Consider the following 21,644-nt stretch of genomic DNA (forward strand, 5'->3'; position numbering starts at 1 on the left):
ACATCCTTTCATTCCCTAAACCAAAACTTACAAGGTGTTGATCAAGGTGTTGACCTTTCTAGAATTTCAAACAATAAGCTATAAAAACTATATATTGGTTATATTTAATGACAAGTAAGTGTCTTTTTCATATATCCTGTATCTACTCTTTAAAAAATAGAATTGATAATTCCTGGTTTGATTTGATGTCTCATATGCACAAACCCAAACTTCAATTCTTAAACGCAGATGACTGCAGTTATCTATAAACTAAGTGAGACAAGAATCCTACTGATATAATACAAAAACAAAGTACTAAACTATTATTTATTAAAAGAATATAAACATATAAATTTATGTACAATATGGCAACTGGCTACTTATACAACTGCTCAGTAAAAACTAATAATATATTATGTACCAAAATTGACATCAGTAGAATAGCTAAATTTATCTTAAGGTCCAATTTGCCTGAGGGAGTTGGAACCTTAGTTTCTCAATAATTTCTAAATTTATCATCTGAGAAGTTAATGAAAGCATCTTATAAATTATGTCAGGACCAAATCACCGACTACTCAGCTGACTATAGTAACCAGAGGTTATATATTTACAAAACATAGAATTATTACATTAAAGCTGTGAAATTTGTTTTTTTTTCGTCTAACAAACTTCTCCACCTTGTCAGACAGACCCTTTTTAGCTGATTGAAAACCAAAATTGAACATTTTTAGAATAATTGTAAACCAGGTACTAGAACACGTAATTGAAGTCTTAACTAATTATATAGTACTACAGTATCATTAATTAATTATTATAATTAAGGTAATAAAAAAAACTGGATACCAAGTGAATTCTTAAAAAAAACTGTAACGATAAGGTCAAGAAATGCTTGACACCATCAACAAATAAAATGACTGGCATGTTTTACTGTATCGCAGCAGCTTGACAGTGATGATTTTAAATGTGTATGCGCTTTTTTAAAACTTTTTGACACCTACTTTTTCAATTTTCTATACTGTTTGGGGGTGTCAACAATTTTTTTATTTTGCCTGGTTATGTACCATTCAATAACATGCTACACCATCTTTTACCCAACTTTGGGCACATCTATTTTGAATTTGTGATCATATATATTTAACACATCACCTCAAAGTAGAATTTAGCTTTTTATTGTCTGAAAGAAAATTGCATTTTCGTGGATGAATGCACCTATGATGCTTCAACATCAATATCTTTAATGGTTTGTACTTAAACTAATGGTTTTCATTTTAATGATATAATAGATGATGAACAAGTTTACAAAATCTATGTATGTTGAAGACCGTTTGGTGACCTATAGTTGTTAATTAATACTGTGTCTTTTGGTCTCTTGTGGAGAGTTGTCTCATTGGCAATCATACCACATCTGCTTATTTTTATACAACTGCAAAAAAAATTTGCGATCGTATATTGGTATGACGTTGGTGACGTCGTCGCCTTCTTCGTCGTCCGAAGACACATTGGTTTTCGCACTCTAACTTTAGTTTATGTGAATGGATCTCTATGAAATTTTACCGTAAGGTTCAATACCACTAAAGGAAGGTTGGGATTGATTTTGGGGGTTATGGTATCAACAGTTAAGGAATTAGGGGCCAAAAATAAGCATTTTTGTAACTTCAAGACATAACTTGTGTGTTAGTGTATGGATCTCTCTGACATTGTACCACAAGGTTCCATATCACAAAGGGAATGCTGGGATTGATTTTGGGGGTAATTGCCTCAAAATTTTAAGAATTAGGGGCCAAAAAAGGGGCAAAAAACAAGCATTTTTCGAGTTTCATGACAATAACTTGTGTATAAGTTTATGGATCTTTCTGAAATTGTACTACAAGGTTTCATATCACAAAGGGAAAGCTGGAATTGAGTTTGGGGGTAATTGCCCAAAACGTTTAGGAATAAGGGGCCAAAAATTAGCATTTTTCTAGTTTCCAGACAATAACTTGTGTTCAAGTGTATGGATCTCTCTGAAATTGTACTGCAAGGTACCATACCACAAAGGGAAGGCTGGGATTGATTTTTGGGGTAATTGCCTCAAACTTTGAGGAATTAGGGGCCAAAAAGGGGCAAAAAACAAGCATTTTTCTAGTTTCAGGACAATAACTTGTGTGTAAGTGTATGGATCTTTATGAAATTGTACTACAAGGTTCCATATCACAAAGGGAAAGCTGGGTTTGAGTTTGGGGGTAATTGCCCAAAACATTTAGGAATTTGGGGCCAAAAAAGGGCCAAAAAACAAGCATTTTTCTAGTTTCCAGACAATAACTTGTGTTCAAGTGTATGGATCTCTCTGAAATTGTACTGCAAGGTACCATACCACAAAGGGAAGGCTGGGATTGAGTTTGGGGGTGATGAATCATAAGGGGGTTCAAAAAATTTGGGGGGGGATTTTTTTTCCCTTTTTTCCCTTTTTTTTTCTTTAAAATTTTCCAGTTTAAATTGGTTATTCCTGATTTATATATAAAAGCAAATTATAATGATATGGTTTGAATAGGTAAATTAAAAAATTTTAAGTTCTTAGACCACATTCATTCTGTGTCAGAAACCTATGCTGTGTCAAATATTTAATCACAATCCAAATTCAGTGCTGTATCAAGCTTGAATGTTGTGTCCATACTTGCCCCAACTGTTCAGGGTTGGACCTCTGCGGTCGTATCAAGCTGCGCCCAGCGGAGCATTTTATTATTTTAGTGATCAAGGATGACTCAAGTGGGTATATTGATTAGTAATCTGATTTTCTGATTCCTATTTGTCAACTTTGTAAATACCTTTTCAGCTTACTTGTATTTGAATTGTCTTAGAAACAAGATACAATGAATTGTTGACACTAAAACCGGACAGATGTAAGATATAGGAAAGGGGAAAAAGCCTATTGTTTTGGGGTCATGGTCAATTCATAAAAAAAAATATTTAATAAAACTTGGTTTAAGAATGGTATCACACTATGATTTACAACACATTTAAACATAAACTAGACAGTAAACTAACAACACAGTTAAAATGTACATCTATATACTTGTCTACATAACCTCTCACATTCAAACTTCACACCAAATATCACCACTTAGGAATATAAGGATTTGTGATGTGAACATTGATTAGACAGAAAACCAACAACACTATCAAAATCATACATCTATACACTTGTCTACATAACCTCTCACATTCAAACTTCACATAAAATATCACCTCTTAGGAATAGAAGGATATGTGATGTGGACATTAATTAGACAGAAAACCAACAACACTATCAAAATCATACATCTACACACTTGTCTACATAACCTCTCACATTCAAACTTCACACAAAATATCATACTTAGCAATGCTTAGTAATATAAGGATATGTGATGTGGACATTAATTAAACAGTAACCCAACAACACTATTAAAATCATACATCTATACACATGTTTACATTATCTCTCACATTCAAACTTCACACCAAACCACTTAGGAATATTAGGATATGTGATGTGAGAATTAATTAGACAGTACCCCAACAACACAATACAAACATACATTTGTCTACAGTATCTCTCACATTCACAACTTCGTACTAAATATTTCCACTTGTTATATGTATATTATCTTCATAGTGTCATTGGAAAGCAATATCACTTAATTTGTCATGGTTTATGTTATCCATAAGATAAATTGAATTTTACTAAGTAGTTACCCCTGTCATCACAAATAAAACCTGAAGACTCATTACTTTTAAAACAAACACACATCGGTAATCTCAATCCATTCTCTTGACTCATCAGTACTTTACTATTCTGTCCATCTTTTGATATAACTATTATTCTGTTAGAGACACAGTCTGCTACAATAATGTTACCATAAATATCTGTACATAGTCCTCTTGGTCCTTTTGAATCCTGTTTATATTGCCAGGTCTGTTTACCTGATCCATCAACACAGTATACTGCTTTACCAATCCAGTCACTATAGATTACTCTGTCATTACGGTAAACAAGGTACTCCAGGTTTGATTTACTCTCAACTTTTATTGACTTCAGTGTATTTCCTTCCAAGTCTAAAATACAGATTTCATCATTATTCAAACCTACAGCCAGAGAATTATTGTAGAATGACAAACCCCTGCTTACTTTGTCTAATTTGATAACTTTGGTAACTGTTTCATTCTCCATATTGAAGATCTTAATGGCTGTCTCCCTATGATAAGTCATGGCTATAGTGTCCTGATTGATCTGTGTAACACTCCAGGGTCTACCAGGTATAGGTAGTTGTTTCTGTAGTTTGCCATCAGAAGTAAGTAGGTAAACTTTACCTCCCCATTCCACTACTATAACTCTTACATCCATCAGACAAATCATGTCACTAATTTCCTTCTCCATGTTGATCTTTATCTTTGTCTCAATATTCATGGTCATGTTGTTTATGTTTGTTTGTTCTTGTGATTCTACTTGTGCTTCCCTCTTCACACTTGTTTCTCTATTCATGACTACATCTGTCTTAACAACCATTACTTCTCCTAGTGATTCTAATGATTCTAATTTGCTTAGTATCTTTTCTATTTCATCATTTTGTTCCATTTTGATGTCAACTTCTTTGAAGCTCTCATCAATTTCCAGATCGTCAACATATCTTTGACATTGGTGTACTTGTTGTTCAATCTGATGTACACCAAGAAATGATTGTAGTTTAGAACTATGTGTTGTGACTGTTTGTAAATGTTCTTTCATTTTCTTCAAGCTTTTAGTTTTCCTGTCAATTTCAGAAATGAAATCAGTTGCTTTTGATTTTTCCTGATTCCAAATACTATCTATTTCTTTGCATAACTTCTTCTCCAGGTGGTCTAAATGTTTATTTATTTCCTTTCTAATTTCTGTTATTGATTTCTTTATGCTTACACATTGATTTTCTCCCGTTTTGATGTTTTCTGATTTGTTGCTGATTAATTTGTTCAAAACATTTATGAGAGAACTTATGTCTGTCTCTACAGTTTCCTTTGATTTTTCAATTTTGGTTTTCTCTACGACACCTGCCAAACTTTTTATTCCTGTACATTTTGAATGACTGGTTGAAATACATTCATCACAGCAAGGCATTAAATGACTGGGACAGTACAAGTTGAGTCGTTGACTATGTTTGTTACATTCTGTTTTAATGGCTTGGATGGATGGTTTATAACTTTTAATATCAATTGTCTTATGATCACATGTTGCTTTGAATCTTTTGTGATGACTTAAACATGTTGAGCATAATCCTTCATCACAGTTGTAACACCAGACGTCAGCTTTCGTGTTTACTTCTCCTTTATGGCAAGGTCCACATAGTAAAGGTTTATTGGATGACATGACCTAAACATGTACAAATAAAAATGTTATTTAACTTAGCTTCATGAAATCTTGAAGAGTTGATACATCAAAAGTATAACCAAATCTGTAGAAGGAATAGGAGCTTTGCATCAGGTAAATAGATGTACATTCCTTTATTGAAAAATGGTTCCTTTTTTTTCCCAATATTTTTTAAACACGAAATTGTATTAAAATGAGTAGGTTCGACAAGGACCTAAAATGGCCCCTTTTTTAGATTAAATTTCAAATCGGGATTTATTGACAATATCACAATGAATCATAGCTAATACAGTTACTAGATCTATAGGAAAAAAGCCTTTTGTTGAAAATTCACGTACCTGCGTTTTATTCATGACGTCACAAGTAGTACTCATTTTGATTATATTTCCACAATGAAAATCAATGAAAATGGGTAAAATTCCATTGATTATTGGACAGGAATCATAGAGAGCATACGTCAACAAAAAAGATCTTTTAAAGTAATGTTTGTTAAGACCTTTCACATGTCTAACTTGAATATTTAGTTTGTCGACGCCTGCGCTCTATGTTTCCTGGTCCTAAATTTGGTTGAAATTTGGCCTATTTTGTCAAAATTCGCCAAAATCTCTTATCTTGACCTATTTTGGATGTACAAATCAATACTTTCGAAATAAATCTTGGACACAAAAAGTTCTATTTAACTTTCTCACATGTCTTTACGACAACTGAAAACATTTTTCATCTTGTAACCTTGAACTTTATAATTGGGGCCAATTATGGCCCATACTGAACTTACTCCTTTAAGGTCAATTTCCTCTGTATTTGTTTCACTAACAGGTTTAAAATATAAAAATTATAAAACTTGAGATTGTTCAAAAGTTTTTGAGGGAATGCTCACGAAAACATCATGGTCGGCACTCAAAATAGGGTTGTTCAGGCAAAGCTTAAAACATATCATGATCTTTTTTTCTTTTTTTGGCTTTACTGTATTTGATCAACAGAATCAATAAAGATAAGTATTTAACAATTTAAAAAAAAAAGTTGATATTCAGGGCCTTAAGTTTTTTGACACAGTTCAACCAGGTCTATATTTTAGCCTATGAACTCTTATTTATCTATATTTATGTCTTTAATGTGATAACATATAAAAGTGATTACACATGTCTGTTGTTATTGTCCTCTTGAAGTCCAGATTGTATTTGAAGTTAGGTTTGCCATCTTCTTATATTCATATTCAAATATATATAAAAAATAAACTAAAAGATACATAAAACCAAATACAATCCATGTTTTACATTGTCAAAAAAGATATTGTTTTTTCAACCATATAGTTTACCTCTTTGATTTAGGGAATTGTCACATCATCTGTATTTTGTTTCTATCCCTTTTTTTTCTCTAAAATGTCAGTTACAAGGAAGTAAATTAGAACAGGTTTATACACGTCTCCATAATCAGTATACATATTTAAAGGTCACACCTATATATAGATCGATCATACCTGTTCTACTTAACAGATAACATTTAAATGACACAACCATGAATATGATATAATAATAATTAATTTTCCTCTAAAGATAAATCTAAAACTTTTTTGTATAGAAATTTTTTTAAATATTTTTTTATTAAAGTGAAATATTTTTATTTTTTTGCTTTTATACTATAACAGATATGTCAAATTGTGCACTGCAAAAAAGTTCAACAATACAAGATCAACACAAATAACATAAGTGGTTGCATTACAGGTAAACAAAAATATCAAAATGTCATTTCTTCACCAGGTGAGTGATTCAGGCTCTTTGGAGCCTCTTGTTATTTTTTTTTATAATAAAACTAACTACATATTTATGTTGAGATAATTTTACAGCTGTTTTAATTTCTTGCATTTGTTGAAGAAAATTATTATTTCACTAAACTTATTTATTTTTTTTATTTTTTTGAAAATAGGAAATCATAGAAACCCAATCCACGGTAACAGTCACAGTAATAGATACAAATGACAACAATCCAGAATTCCAGAATGTACCTTATTCAGCTCAAATTCCTGAGGTAAGGTTTGAATTATATTGTATTGACAAAACATTGTTTAAGAATGGAGTTATTTATAGCTGCAGTCCTGAATTGACAGCTAGAAGACAGCTAGAGTAAATCTTTTCCCGATTAAGACTGACATTATATGGTGGAAAAGAAAACAAATTCTTTGGAGCAAGATAATGAATATCCTACATTTCTATGTCTTTATATCATTTAACAACCATTAGGAATATATATAAAGATGTGGGGAACATGTCAAAGAGAACAAAACCAGACAACACAAGTTAACTAAAATAGACATCCAAAGGGTTTTTGATAGGAATTAACTGTTTACATAGCCTAAAAATTTGTTACCTCAACTGAATTTGAATTTTCAAGCAAACATTTAGATTTTCTATTCCTTTAAATTCAAAGGTTGGTCGATTAAATAATCAACTAAACAGTGAACAATCTCAAGTTTTTATATGAAAAAAAGAGATATGGGGTATATGTCAATGAGACAGCAAACTATTGAAAGTACTGTCTAGTTAAAGCCTTGGCAATTAAAATATCACTGCTACCTTGTGATGTTAAACAAAGAAGCTTTGGTATAATTCCAATGAAACAACTACCCACCATAGTCCAAATGACTAAGAAGGTTAGTAACTATAGGTCACCATACGGCCTTCAATAATGAGCAAAACCCATATAGCATAGCAAGCTATAAAAGGATGACATGATTAAATATGAGAAAACATGAAATTCAAATGAGTAATTAATACTAGAATAATAAAAGAGAAATAAATGTGATAGACAGCAATCAACAACAACCACTGACATGGGACAGACACATAGAAAATATGGAAGAGTTAAACATGTTTGTGAACAACAATACCATAAAAATTAGAATGTGATATTCCTTTGTAATAAGACTTCTACAAGTACAGCCAAATTTCCAAACCAAATCCTTGTATCTATGAAAGTTTGTTTTTTTCTATGCCTCGGTATACTTATTTGAGGAAAAATATTAAATGGACAAAATGGCGTATAGTTTTATGGCTGAGTAGGACAGCCATTCTGATCAAGACTAAGTTTAGTAGATACACAGTTCTATATAATCCATTTGTCACTTTATTTTTGCACTTGATCATCTTGATCATATTTTTTTACCATGCAAGATATCTTTCAGAATTCCAGTTGCTGTCTATTTTAACAAATACCAAATCCCTCCTTTTTTGCTTGTCATCAATTCAACTGATTGATTAAAGTACAATGCTGTAAGAAACATTGTGGTGTATAATAGATTAGATATGCAGGAAATTTATTTGATACAATATATTAAGGGTACAACTAATGGGAACACACACTAAACATTCTGCAAAAAATATGCAGTAACCTTATTTGATCCAATCTATTTAGGTCACAGGTGTTGGAAATATTGTGTTGTACTAAAGATATGCAGTAACCTAATTTGATCAAATTTATTTAGGATACAGCTGTTGGGAACACAGTGTTCAGTGGAATTAGGATATTAGATAGTGATATCGGTATCCATGCTGAGGTTGAATTAACATGTTTTGTCGATCCTACCGATAGTCAGGTATGTATATGTTCCACATGGAAAATATTTTGTTCAAAGGTGAAAGATTAATGAATTGTATACCAAATATGATAAGTAGAACTACCATTAAAATTTTATCAGTTTTTGAGCTCGTCTTGTTACAACTATTGGTTTGTTTAAAACATGCAGACTGGCTGAGTCATCACTGTCAAATAGAAAGGCTGTCATTTTCTCTGATTTTCTCCAGAGACACTTAGGGTGTTGGGTTTCGGAATTATATTTTATGCATCTACAGATTAACTTACAAAACCAACATGGTTGTCGTTTTGTTAAAAATAAATAGTAGATAGGGGTAAAAACCCCAAAAATTGATTTAAAAGTCTTGCATGGTATTGAAATATCACTTGTGATTCCTCTAAAGAAAAGTGATTAACAATTCAATCATTCCCAGACAAGGCTGTCAACATTACTTAAACGGATATAACAGAAATTCAATGAAATTTTTATCCTGGTGGTCCTTGAAGAAAATCTGCTGGTCCCCACTATTATTTCTATTACAAAATACCAAAACTTGTCAGACAAAACCTTGGACCACCTCTTTTCGAGAACTCTGAAGATATCTTAATGATTTTCTTAAAAAAAAAATGATTAAGGACTGAAACTGTCATTAAATACTTTGCATTCATTATTTAATAGTAAAATTTAATGTAGTTATTTATTAAAGCATTCTGAATATCAAAAGAATCTGGGATTAGGAAGGTAACTTTAATAGAAAACCAAAGGATATTGGATAAGGTAACTTAAATAATACAAAAACAAAGGATATGGGATATCTATCCATAACACAAAACCAGTACATGCACAGCAAAAAAACACAAAAAGTCTATAAACTTGAATGTCTGCTTTTTGTTTTAATTTGCCTATAAATATGAATGTCTGTCTGTTATTTAGATCTCATTATATTTCAGACTGTGGAAGCTTGTGAGTACTTCAATTTGACAACTCAGCAGCTGGGACAAGGTTTATACAGTGGAGCGGTCATTTTGAAGAAACCATTGGATTATGAATTCAGGAAGGGGTTTACCATGACTATACAAGCTAAAGTAAGTGGTCAAGACAAGGTTATGTTTTAAAAAAAAAAATATACAATAAAATGACGAATACCTTAACACAGTTCTCTGGCTTCAGTTATATTCAACCATTCAATTAACATTTGAGAAGGTTAACACACTTGACCAACTTGAATCCTAAATGTCCTAAGGGATAAATTTTACTGACTTTTATTTTGTTGATTCTTGTTTTCATACTCATGTATTATAAGTATTAAAATACATTGAAATCCATAAACAGCGAAAGACTGACATGTAAAATGTACTGCAGAATAGGGCCTTTACATGAAATGATTTAAAAGCATGGAATTTGGAATGATTATCACATTGTTGTCAGAAGATCTGTTAACATTCTGGTATAACATACATTAAATGGTATTACAGATAATTTACCCTAATTATTATCCACACAGTCACATCCAGTCTAAACATCTGTGTCTTTATATTTTTACAGGACAATTATAAACAGATAGGAGGGGCTCCATCTTTGATGACAACTGTCAATGTTTTGTTGGAGATAGAAGATCAACAGGACACGCCCCCTCTGTTTATGGAAACACCCATTACAATATTTGTTATAGAAAATCTAAGTGTTGTAAGTATATTTTGCTTAAAAATTGAGTTTTTTAAATGCTCTGTTGAAGATATTCCATTTGCTCCCAAGATTTAGAACTGCAATAAAACTATTTTTCTGAGTAGAACATGGGATCATGTTTATTTTCATCCTTTCATATTCCTTTGTTTTTTAATGTACATCATTCTTTGAAATGATTTTCATATATATTTTTTCAGTATCCTGACTTTAAATTTTTTACTCTAATTAGTAAAGCTATATGAAGAATTCTACTGAGGAACAACTAGATATTTCAAAATAAGATTATTCTCCAAAGGGATATGATTCTAAACTTTTTATCCTGAGGTAGAAATGTGAAAAAATGAAACTAAAAAGGGTGTAAGAATAACATGACATGCCTGTTTTTCAGGGTACACCTGTTGCAACTGTGACTGCTAAAGATGGAGATGAAGGATCTCCTAGACCAATCAAAATCGTTAACAAAGGTAAACTTATGAATGTTCATAATAAAAGCTAGATATATTTGAAATATTTTGATAAACAGTTCATTTTAGAAATTCAATTTCAAGTTCAATTATTGGACTTAAAAAAAAACATGTATAATTAAATACTTCGACCGTGTGATTTTTATGTGTGTTTTAGTGAGAAGTGTTAGTGTGTAATAATCATGTAATGACTTAGATTTATTTGTTTGTTTCAACCTGATTTGTTTATCGGCATATATGCATTATAATAGAAGTCAAAAATGGAAAAAATATCAAGGACAATAAGTTAATGTCAGTTACGACATACCATCTGTTCCAGACCATCTAAAAATTAATCACCTGTGTATAAGTGACCTATGACAACTGATCATATCTCTTTCATTAACACATTTATTTTAATTTAAATGGATAAAATTATATTAAATAGGGAATTAGTTTTCAAGGAATATTTACCAACATTCATTGAAGTTAGACGGTTTAATTAAATGTTCTATTCATCACCCATCCAGTTGTTTATCTTTTCACACTTTGCATCCCATTTATTTCATTCTTACTTTCAGAATGTAAAATAACTAATGAAATTCCTGTTTAATTTTCATGATAATTACTGTAAATTCAGAAATTATTGCAATGTTTTTATCATTGCGAAAAATGTGTCAGTATCAGGATCACAATATTAAAAACTTAAACATTCATTATTTCAGTGGTGATTTTCCTTCCTGCATTGGTATTAATTAGATTTCAAAATTTTGTCAGAGGTCAAGGATTTGCAATAATAAATGCAGCTTTAATTTCTGAATTTACAGTATATTATTTTGACAAGTTCAAATAACTGGTGTGTGATGACTAGCAAATGACATGCAGGTAATAAATGCATGAGATTTAGTTATAAACTTGGATAGTTGTTCTATATTTCCATACATGCATGGATTTTATTGATTCAAGAAAATACAGATGAATTTTATGTATAGAATAAAAAAAATTTTTTTTAGTAAGTTATGACAGTTGTTGGTCAAACAATTGAATTTCAACCAGGTATTTCCAACAGCAATTTATTATCTGTTCACCATAACTACCTGTTGATGATAAAGAACTGTTTTTACTTTTTGTTATGTCAGGGCTTTTTATAGCTTGCTCTAGTTGTATTGGTTTTGAAGGTCCAAATGGACTTATACATGTAGTAACTTACATCTAAGTTATTTGGTCTCTGGTGGATAGTTGTCTCATTTGCAGTCATACCATATCTCCTTATATTATACTGTGAGAGCATCCATGATTATGGTATTATGATTGAGGTTGAGATCACACCAACATGAGCTGTTGATCTTTCACAGAGAACATATGGGTTATGTCACACAATAAAATGTTCTTTAGGTTTACATACTTTTATGACACAATTAAGCAGTTTGACTGCTGTGTCCCTGCTTTTTATAAAAATGAAAGAAGCCAAGGCTTTATTTATACAGAAGAGACCCTAACCATTCCATAGGCAGTTACCTTCATATATCCTTTTATTGACCATGCCAAAAACTTGTTTATTAAAACTAGTTGATTTTGACAACAAAGATTTCAGAGTGACTGTAGTTTGAGGTTTTGCATTATAACCAAGTTTTTAGATATAAAAAGGACTTGAAACAAATTGACTTTAAGTGAGTTCTGCAATGAATTTGGAACAGTAAATTAGAGTTTTACTGTATATAAAATTCAACTAAACAAGGAAAGAATTTAAAACTTTTACAGAATCTTGTATAATACAATTTTTACACCTATTTTATTTTGGGAGTTTCTTCAACAAAAATTTAGACTTTTATATTGGTGGAAGTGAGAACAGACATCCAGAACTTAAAATTTTTTAAATGATTGAATGGATTTTAGTGAAAGTTTAACAGAAGATGCATAGCTTGACTTGTTTGATATTTAATCAAAGTGACTTTTGGACATTATCATATTGTTAGAAACTTGTCTATTGTTTAAGGATATATATTAATCTAGATGTCTTTTGGTTATTTTTGTCATTGGGTTAACTGTCTCATTGATGTATATACCCAATATCTACTTTTATTCATTTCATAACAAAACATCAGACTTTAGAGTTGAATTGGCAAACAGATTTTAACAAAAAAAATGTCAAACGATCATAATACAGTAATAAAAAAAAATAAAAAATTATCAAATAGTTCTCCAAATGAAAATGTTAGTACAGAATTTACCTTCAAAGTTCTTTTAAGGTTTCTGTACCATAATATATTTTATTGTAATATTATAGGGTCTGTAATACTGGACATTACTGTTATACAACCACAGATACACATCTAGAAATTATACAGTCGTGTACTAATCATTGATTATGTGTCTCTTACTAATCATTTGATTCTGTGTTTCTCAAGAAAGAAATTAAATATTTGAAAAACATCTCAAAATATTATTTTATCGTTTTGATTGATTTGTATTATTGATTGATATTAATTGAATAACTGTTGTGTTTTAAGCGTACGGTAAGTGTAATTGTTGCTAACCAACTCTATAATGTTATGGTACACCCAGAGTGGCAAAACAATCTTCTAAGGTCAAATGTACTTTAAAACTCAAATCAAGATTTCCAGTCAATTTTTTTTTATAATATTCTGGTATAATAAAGGCTGTTTTTCTTATGTGAAAGAAATGAGTAATTTGAAAAATACTATAAAAGAAGAAATTTAAAAGTACATGTGACCTTGCTCTCAGCTACTGACAAAGTGTGCTTTATACTCATTTGTAAGAACTTTATAAGGATTATGTAGGGTGACAGATCCTTTCTTAACTTTGGATGATGGTTATATTTTGGTTGCCATGACAACTGTTTGTTGTTGACACTTTATATTAGCATGATAAAGAATGATAGATGTGATTACAGTTGTTATGGCAACCTAATACTTTTTACTCTAAATCCCTGGAACCTCTATGGTTTATACCCCTTGATCCTCAGACTTCACCTGTTTTTGAAAAATCCTTGATTTTCCCCAAAGTCAGATTGAACTGGTGTATTTAATCATCCTTTCTTTATGAATAAATGTTTTGTTTGAATTAAATAAGATATTATTCTCTTATAGCATTTTTAAAATAAGTTGATGATCATGATATCCTATGGTACTCATGGCTTTTATTGTGCTAACATAAATAGCTATTATTTCATGCCATCGATGGCATTGTTAACAGATGAAATCTTTCTGTTCTTTTGAAGAAGATATTCTATTGATAGCCATTAATATAAGAGGTGCTGCAGCTTAAATTGCTTCTTTCTTTTTTTTTTTTTTTTTTATCTCAGTGTCAATCTTTAAAATAATTAATGATACTTTCCTCAAACTAGCTGTGGTTTCTTGAAGTTTTTACATAATTCAGATGGGAAGTTTTTATTTATATTTCATTTATAAATGAATACAAACTCAAGCCAGTTGCAAAATTCTGTTAGATTTCGTTTAAGGACATTTCTTTCATAGTATTTTAATTCCACAGTTTTAGAAATCAATCTAATGATATTTGGCTTACATTTTAGATACTTCTGACATTTATCAACTTGACCATACATAGCTTTGTGTTTTTTCATTCGGTTAAGGTCATAACTGAGATTAACCATCTGTACTTGATCACCCCCTCAGGGTAAAGGTTACGGGATCTAGCACATTGTTGGGTAAGGTAACATTCCTTGGGTGGTGTTCTTTTGCTTTCATATTTTATTTATGTCAAATTTATATGTCAGTTGTTTGTATATGAACAACTAATAATAAAAACATTACATAAGTCAGGCTTTAGAAATAAAATTACTATAAAATGCTAAATGATAATGCTTTTATAAAACTGTTAATGAAGTTATGCGCTGCGTAAAGAAAGTCTAATGCATGTTATAATTCTTATCTTGTAAATTCTTTTTATAAAGTATTTTATATTTCAGCATGGCGTGTTTGCATGTCACATGTCAAGCATTAGTCAGAACTTCTTTTGAGTGATTTTATTATGCATGCATTTTGTAATTTATAACTATAGTACAATATCTGTTTGGTCATATGCCATCATAGGATTTTCATATTTCTTTATTGGTTTAAAATATTCTCAAAAGCTAATGTTTATTGAGATTTTGTTGACAAAGGTTATACAAAGTAATACATTTTAGCTTTGAATGTTTAAATATAATAACTAGTCTGTATGCTTTTTTCAGTGAAACTAGCAAAATAAATTTTTTCTGTTTCCGTCTTATGTTCATTATCCTTGACCTCATTTTCATATGGTTCAGTTACTACTTTTAAAAACTGAATGTTTTTTTGATTTTTTTTTGTGTTGTGAATTTCTCACTTATGAGTAATAGGATTACTATATTTGGGTTTCTTAAAGGTCTACATGTCAGACAAGGTTCCCCCCTCATTTCATGAATCAGTAATCAAGGGTAACTTTTCGTGGTCAAGTCTGTAACTCAGATACTTTAAGCTGAAGGTCAACCGTATTTGGTATATGGAATGATTGTAAGATTTAAATGACAGTTCTGGCAGGTTTTATCTGACCTCATTCTTATGGTTAATTAGACAAAGTTAAGTTTTTGTGTTTAAGTCTGTTTCTCAGATACTCATAAGAAATAGGTCAACTATACGTAGTGTATGATTTTTAGATGGACATGTCTTTCTAGCATTTTTCTGAAATTTCATCTAACCATGACCTTATTTTCATGGTTCATTGGTCAGTGTTAAGTTTCCATTATAAAAATTGGTTTAAAAGATATTAAAAGCAATAGGTCCACTATATGTGTGTATGGAATGATTGTATGGTATACATGTCTTTCTGACAAGTTCATCTGACCTAAACCTCATGGGTCAAAGATCAGAGTTTTATTTTTGTGGTTAGGTCTGTTTCTCAGAAACTATAAGCAATAGGTTGACTATATTTGGTGTATTAAATGATTGTTAATTTTACATGTCCGTATTACAGGGTTCATCTGACTTTGACTTCCATTAACATGAATCATTGATAAGGCTAATTTATTGTAATATTTGTAGCGTAATCGTTTTCTTTAAAACCTGTTAGACATTTCAGTGTGTGGACTCTTGTTATTCAAAGTAAACATGCAGTAGTCATTGCATTTAAATTAAGGAATTCTATTTACAATACAGCAGCATGTACATGTATGGTGACTTCAAATATTTCAATGATGAAAACATGCTGAGATTGAAAAATTCAAATTTTGAAATGTGTAGAGAAAATTAAAGGATATTATAGTTTATAAATACTTGTAGCCAATAGACAGTTAAAGGGTATTAAGTAGATAAGTTCTTGTAGACAATTAATGATGCAGTACAACTGTCTACTCCTTATTGTTGTTAGTACAAAAATTGGTAAAAAAATTACATTTCAAATCCTTGGGACACACATATTAGTGTTTCATATTATATGTTTTAAAAAAAATATTTGCTGAAATTATTGTAAATTATAAAATTTCAGATCCAAACCAGTTGTTTAAAGTGGGGGATGCTGTGAAAAAAGCTGAAAACACCTGGGTGTCTCAAGTATTAATAAACAATCCTATCGACAGAGAAGTTCTACAGGCTCGGTACCAGTTTGATATTCAGGTAAGAAAACCTAGACAATTCCTGTATTAATAAACAATCATATTGCTATTTTCATATATTTTGCTTTGATCTTTTTGTGTGATGATTTTCAATATCAAGCTAGTCTTGACTGAGAATAGTTTTTCTCCATTCAAGTAGAATACGTGAGAACACGATGAGCCTCTACCATTGACATTGCCTAGGAACAGACTGTCTATGGTCTTTCAACTCTAGGAAGTTTCCAGGCTACATCTCATCTCAGGGCTATCCCCCTTCAATGAGTTTGTTACTATATAGACTCGAAACTCTTGTTTTCAAAACCATAAATAATCTATAGATATCGACAAAGTTCTACAGCTTGATATTAGTTTGATGTTATGTAAATCACCCTGTTCTCTCCTGTATTGATGAACAATCCCCATCAACGAAGAATTTCTACAGGCTCGGTATCAGTTTAATGTTCAGGTAGTGTGAAGCATAAAATCACCCTGTTCTCTTCTGTTTTGATGAACAAGTCCTAACAACAGACAGGTGTTATAAGCTTGAAATTAGGTTGATTTTCTGTAATTTTGAATAAGATAAGAGCTGCATCAGTAACATAAAAGTGTATCTGAGGAGCATACAATTTCCTACAAAATTGTATATCTGATTACCAAAAATAATGATGGTAATTATTGAAAACAAACATGCACCAACTTTTTGGAGCTCACTTACAGGGTTACACATATTTATAATGTCTGTTTTATGGCAGCTATGGTTAAAATGAATAGATTCTAATAAATGATATGTCATTGTTTGGCATGGTTTGATTTTTGTATCTATCTGTTTATAGGCTATAGAAATAGAATTAAACGGTACAGAAACCAATCAGCGAACAGATACCACCATCACTGTCAATATACAAGATATGGACGACAACCAACCAGAGTTTGAATTCTCCAGTTATACTGTTAATGTCACTGAAATGGGTTCACAGACATCAGGGGCATCAACTCTTCCCGGACTGACAATGAAAGTTACTGACCCTGATGATGTAAGTACAGGTTTTAATGAGTGTAAGTCAACATATATTTGTTTCTGCCTCACAAAAGTTCCACTGGAATCATTGTTATAAACAATGCCATAATATCTGTTCCTATTGGAACAAATATTCTATACTCTTTATTCCGTAAGGAACGAAGTCTGTAATATTTTTTCCACTGGAACAAATACTACAGAATATTTCTTCCAATTAGAACTTGTATTTCATGACATTGTGATTCCATTTTAACACCACAAGATTTTGTCTATTTCCCCTTGAAATCTCACATTTTCAACTTTGTCATTAAATGCATAATAATTTCTAGTGTAAATATTTATTAGTTTTTATGTTCTTTTTTAAGTTACTGTTACCTGAAAGTTATTTGATTTACCAATAATTTGATCAACAGGAGATTAAAGCTGTAGGTATTGTACAAAGTAACCCCAAAGGTTGCTATTCAGGTGAGATAAAGGTGTATACAATATAAATAGGGGTACAGAAATATTAATCTGTCCAGCAGTCAGACAGTGACTATTGCAAACAGGTCCTATTACTTTTCAATCGAGATTCCCTACCGTTTTTTGTCGACCCTGACTTCTTTCACAGAAAGCTCGACATAGGGATTGCGATCCGGCGGCAGTGGCTGCGGCAGTGTTAACTAACTTCTTAAAAGCTTAATATTTCAGAAGGTAGATGACCTGGATGCTTCATACTTTGTATATAGATGCCTTATGATATGCAGTTTCCGTCTGTCATATGTCTATTGTCCTTGACCTCTTTTTCATGATTCAGTGTAATGTTAATTTCTCTCTTGTTATGAGTAATAGGATAACTATATTTGGTATGTCCGTACCTTGCAAGATTCTCATGCCGGTCAGAAAGTTTTCACTTGACCTCGACCTCATTTCATGGATAAGTGAACAAGGTTAAGTTTTCGTGGTCAAGTCCATATCTTAGATACTGTAAGCAATAAGTCTACTATATTTGGTGTATGGAATGATTGTAAGGTGTACATGTCCAACTGGCAGGTGTCATCTGACCTTGACCTCATTTTCATGGTTCAGTGGTCAAAGTTAAGTTTTTGTGTTTTGGTCTGTTTTTCTAATACTGAATGCAATAGGTCAACTATATTTGGTGTATGGAAATATTTAACGATGTACATGTCAGTCTGGCAAGTTTTATTTGACCTTGACCTCATTTTCACGGTTCATTGCTCTATGTTGAATTTTTTGTGTTTTGGTTTGTTTTTCTAATACTGTATGCAATAGGTCAACTATATTTGGTGTATGGAAATATTTTAGGATGTACATGTCAGTCTGGCAAGTTTTATTTGACCTTGACCTCATTTTCACAGTTCATTGCTTGATGTTAGATTTTTGTGTTTTGGTCTGTTTTTCTAATACTGTATGCAATAGGTCAACTATATTTGGTGAATGGAAATATTTTCTGTATGAGGTCATGTAACATAAAAAAAAAAAACATCTATGTGAGGTATATAATAAAGTGTTTATGATATGGCTTTTTCAATATCACACACCGTATCAACCCTCAACCAATATAATCCCTCGAGCAGAGCTCTTGGGATTATATTGGTGTCTCGGGTTGATAAGGATGTGATTATTGTGATATTGAAAAAGCCATATGATATTCTCTATTTATTTTCATCCTGTATATATGCATGGAATATTTGCCTCTGGAATTAAAGCAAACAACAGTTAATCTTTAGTCTTTCAGAAGGACATGCTTCCCATCAGTGTTACTATATATATATATTGAAACAAGACTTGAATTTGACTTCTAACTTTTTTAACCTTTTTCTTTTTCAGGCAAGCTTTGCAGGATTTAATATCACGATTACAAACGCATTTCCATTTAAAAACAACTTTTTGGTATCACCTGACAATGGAGTAGGGTCAGCCTTGATAAGTTTGACGATAGTAAATCCTTCTTTACTAGATTATGAGGTTGTAGACAACCGTATACAGACAGTTACGGTAAGACTATGTTAGTGAATAAACTTGGAGATCATATATGTCTCTTTTGTTTTTCTGCTGATTGAAATAGAAATAGGATTGAGTTACTGGAATAACTAGTGTAACCCTCTTCACATATTTATATGCCTGTCTTGGGTCAGGAACCACACTAATTTTGTTTTTATTTTTCTCTTATTATTTTTCTATATCTTTAAAGAATTAGTTGGTGGTGGCAGCTTTAGTAGTCTATCTAATGTATTCACATCTTATTTAGACTTAGACACTTGTCTATATTTTAGTTCCAAGAATTAGTAGTCTGTTTTTTCGTTTTCCTATTTCAATTTTGAACACAGCAGTCAAATGATAATGTTAATAATCATTGTCTGCATGAAAATGTCAACTTATTTGTATTGTCACCAAGGATCCGGAAATTTTTTCCCACAATTTCGATAATTTCGAGATGACTTAAAAGTTGGTGCCCTTTTTTCAAATTGTCGATATCAGACTGTCACTACTAGTAGTGTCACTATATTCATAGAATCAACGAACTTGTATTGACTGTTTCATCACATTTACTTCGTGATTTTTCATACCAATTTTCTAAAAACTTTCAAGAACAGTTTAGGGAAGGCAACAATTTAAAATTGAATTGATGTTAATGACTCAAAATGGTAAATTTCTCAGACATTGCTAACGTTTCTATCGATTTTGGAGACCAAATTAAAACTGGAAGTTTTGCGAATACTAAAGAACGAGACATTCCGGATTCATTTCCGGGATTCGTTTTGTTTATCAAATTGAAAGGAAATCACCAGCCTTTTAATTTTATTACCTTTAGAAATGTTTGAGTATAACAGATAATAGTTGTACTTGTTTGATTTAGCATGAAATCGTTTTGCATTTTACAATTAAATGTCCAATCTGCTGAAGACAATTTCATGCATACGTATTACATAGTAAAGAAAGCATGTGTTACTCGTGAAAAAATACTTACTTCTACTCTTCTACGTAAATTAAATTAAGTTTAAATTTTTAAATCAGAATTGAAGATTGGCTTTGCTGAAAAGTAATTAAAAAAAGAATACAGTTGTCATGGAAAATTTTACTTCTTTATGTCAGGTGTTAATTAAAACACAGGTAAAAAGTGATTAGCGATCATTGGTCAATATTTCCCAGAGGCATTAATCTAGTTATTAGGAGGGCCCTCATGATTATCAAACTATACTGGAGTGCCAGTTTTATTACAGGAAAGGGAATAAGTGCAAAATGGCAATTAAGAAACCAGATCTCAAAGAATTGAACTACATTATTTCTGTAAAAAAATAAAATTTGTCCTAAATCCCAATTTTTTCGTTTAGGGCAAATAGCTTCCAGCTTAGGACATGACTATCAAATATGACCGTTTCTGGACCCTTGATTGTCACCTTATCATAGGTTGCAATCAGGGTGAGATGTCAAAATTTATAACCTTTAGGAATTTTGGGTCAATGCTCTTCAACCTTGTACTTTAGTGAGTCTTTTTTAGACGAAACAGATGTTTGGCTTACATAATTTTAATCCATATTGATTTTATGTAAGTGTTGTACAAAATTTAAAGTGGATATTTATTTAGTAAGATAACAAAAATACCGAACTCCAAGGAAAATTCAAAGAATGGTACAGGCATTTCCTTATGTAGAAAATAGTGGATTAAACATGGTTTTATAGCTAGCTAAACCTCTCACTTGTATGACAGTTGCATAGAGTTCCATTATATTGACAACAATGTGTGAGCAAAACAAACAGTCATAATAGGTAAAAATGTCAAAAATTGGGGTACAGAAGTCGACATTGTGTTATAATCTTAATCACTAAAAAAACAACTATGTCAACAAAGAAAAACAAAATAGCATATAGACACTCTATAGACAAAACACATAAGCAAAAATGAAAGACAAGAATACAAAAAATGTTCATAGCACAATAACACAATGGCGGGATATATAAATACAGAGCCACAACAAAGAATATAACCAAAAATGAAC

At 31.2% G+C, this 21,644-nt stretch overlaps 2 protein-coding genes across 3 annotated transcripts in view; one reads left to right on the forward strand and one right to left on the reverse strand.

Moving 5' to 3' along the window:
* Positions 1–21,644, forward strand: part of LOC127710030 (cadherin-23-like) — a 181,849-nt gene that overhangs the window by 9,718 nt on the left and 150,487 nt on the right. The window contains exons 7-14 of the mRNA XM_052215750.1: positions 7,262–7,363; positions 8,817–8,927; positions 9,857–9,991; positions 10,452–10,592; positions 10,981–11,056; positions 16,520–16,647; positions 17,459–17,659; positions 19,474–19,641. Coding sequence (XP_052071710.1) covers positions 7,262–7,363; positions 8,817–8,927; positions 9,857–9,991; positions 10,452–10,592; positions 10,981–11,056; positions 16,520–16,647; positions 17,459–17,659; positions 19,474–19,641 — 1,062 coding nt within the window. The remainder of the gene's footprint in view (positions 1–7,261; positions 7,364–8,816; positions 8,928–9,856; positions 9,992–10,451; positions 10,593–10,980; positions 11,057–16,519; positions 16,648–17,458; positions 17,660–19,473; positions 19,642–21,644) is intronic.
* LOC127710036 (uncharacterized) overlaps positions 293–21,644 on the reverse strand; it is a 107,123-nt gene continuing 85,771 nt past the window's right edge. Inside the window, exons 1-2 of one of the 2 annotated variants that reach the window (XM_052215758.1) lie at positions 6,654–6,743; positions 293–5,341 (exon numbers count right to left, since the gene is read on the reverse strand). In XM_052215758.1, the coding sequence (XP_052071718.1) occupies positions 3,656–5,338 (1,683 nt within the window). In that variant the 5' untranslated portion in view covers positions 5,339–5,341; positions 6,654–6,743 and the 3' untranslated portion in view covers positions 293–3,655. Of the gene's footprint in view, positions 5,342–6,653; positions 6,744–21,644 lie in introns of those variants that run through there. The other variant, XM_052215759.1, reaches the window with a different exon arrangement.

This window comes from Mytilus californianus, unplaced genomic scaffold (genome assembly GCF_021869535.1).
Source record: "Mytilus californianus isolate M0D057914Y unplaced genomic scaffold, xbMytCali1.0.p SCAF_7, whole genome shotgun sequence".
NCBI classification, from domain to species: Eukaryota; Metazoa; Mollusca; class Bivalvia; order Mytilida; family Mytilidae; genus Mytilus; species Mytilus californianus.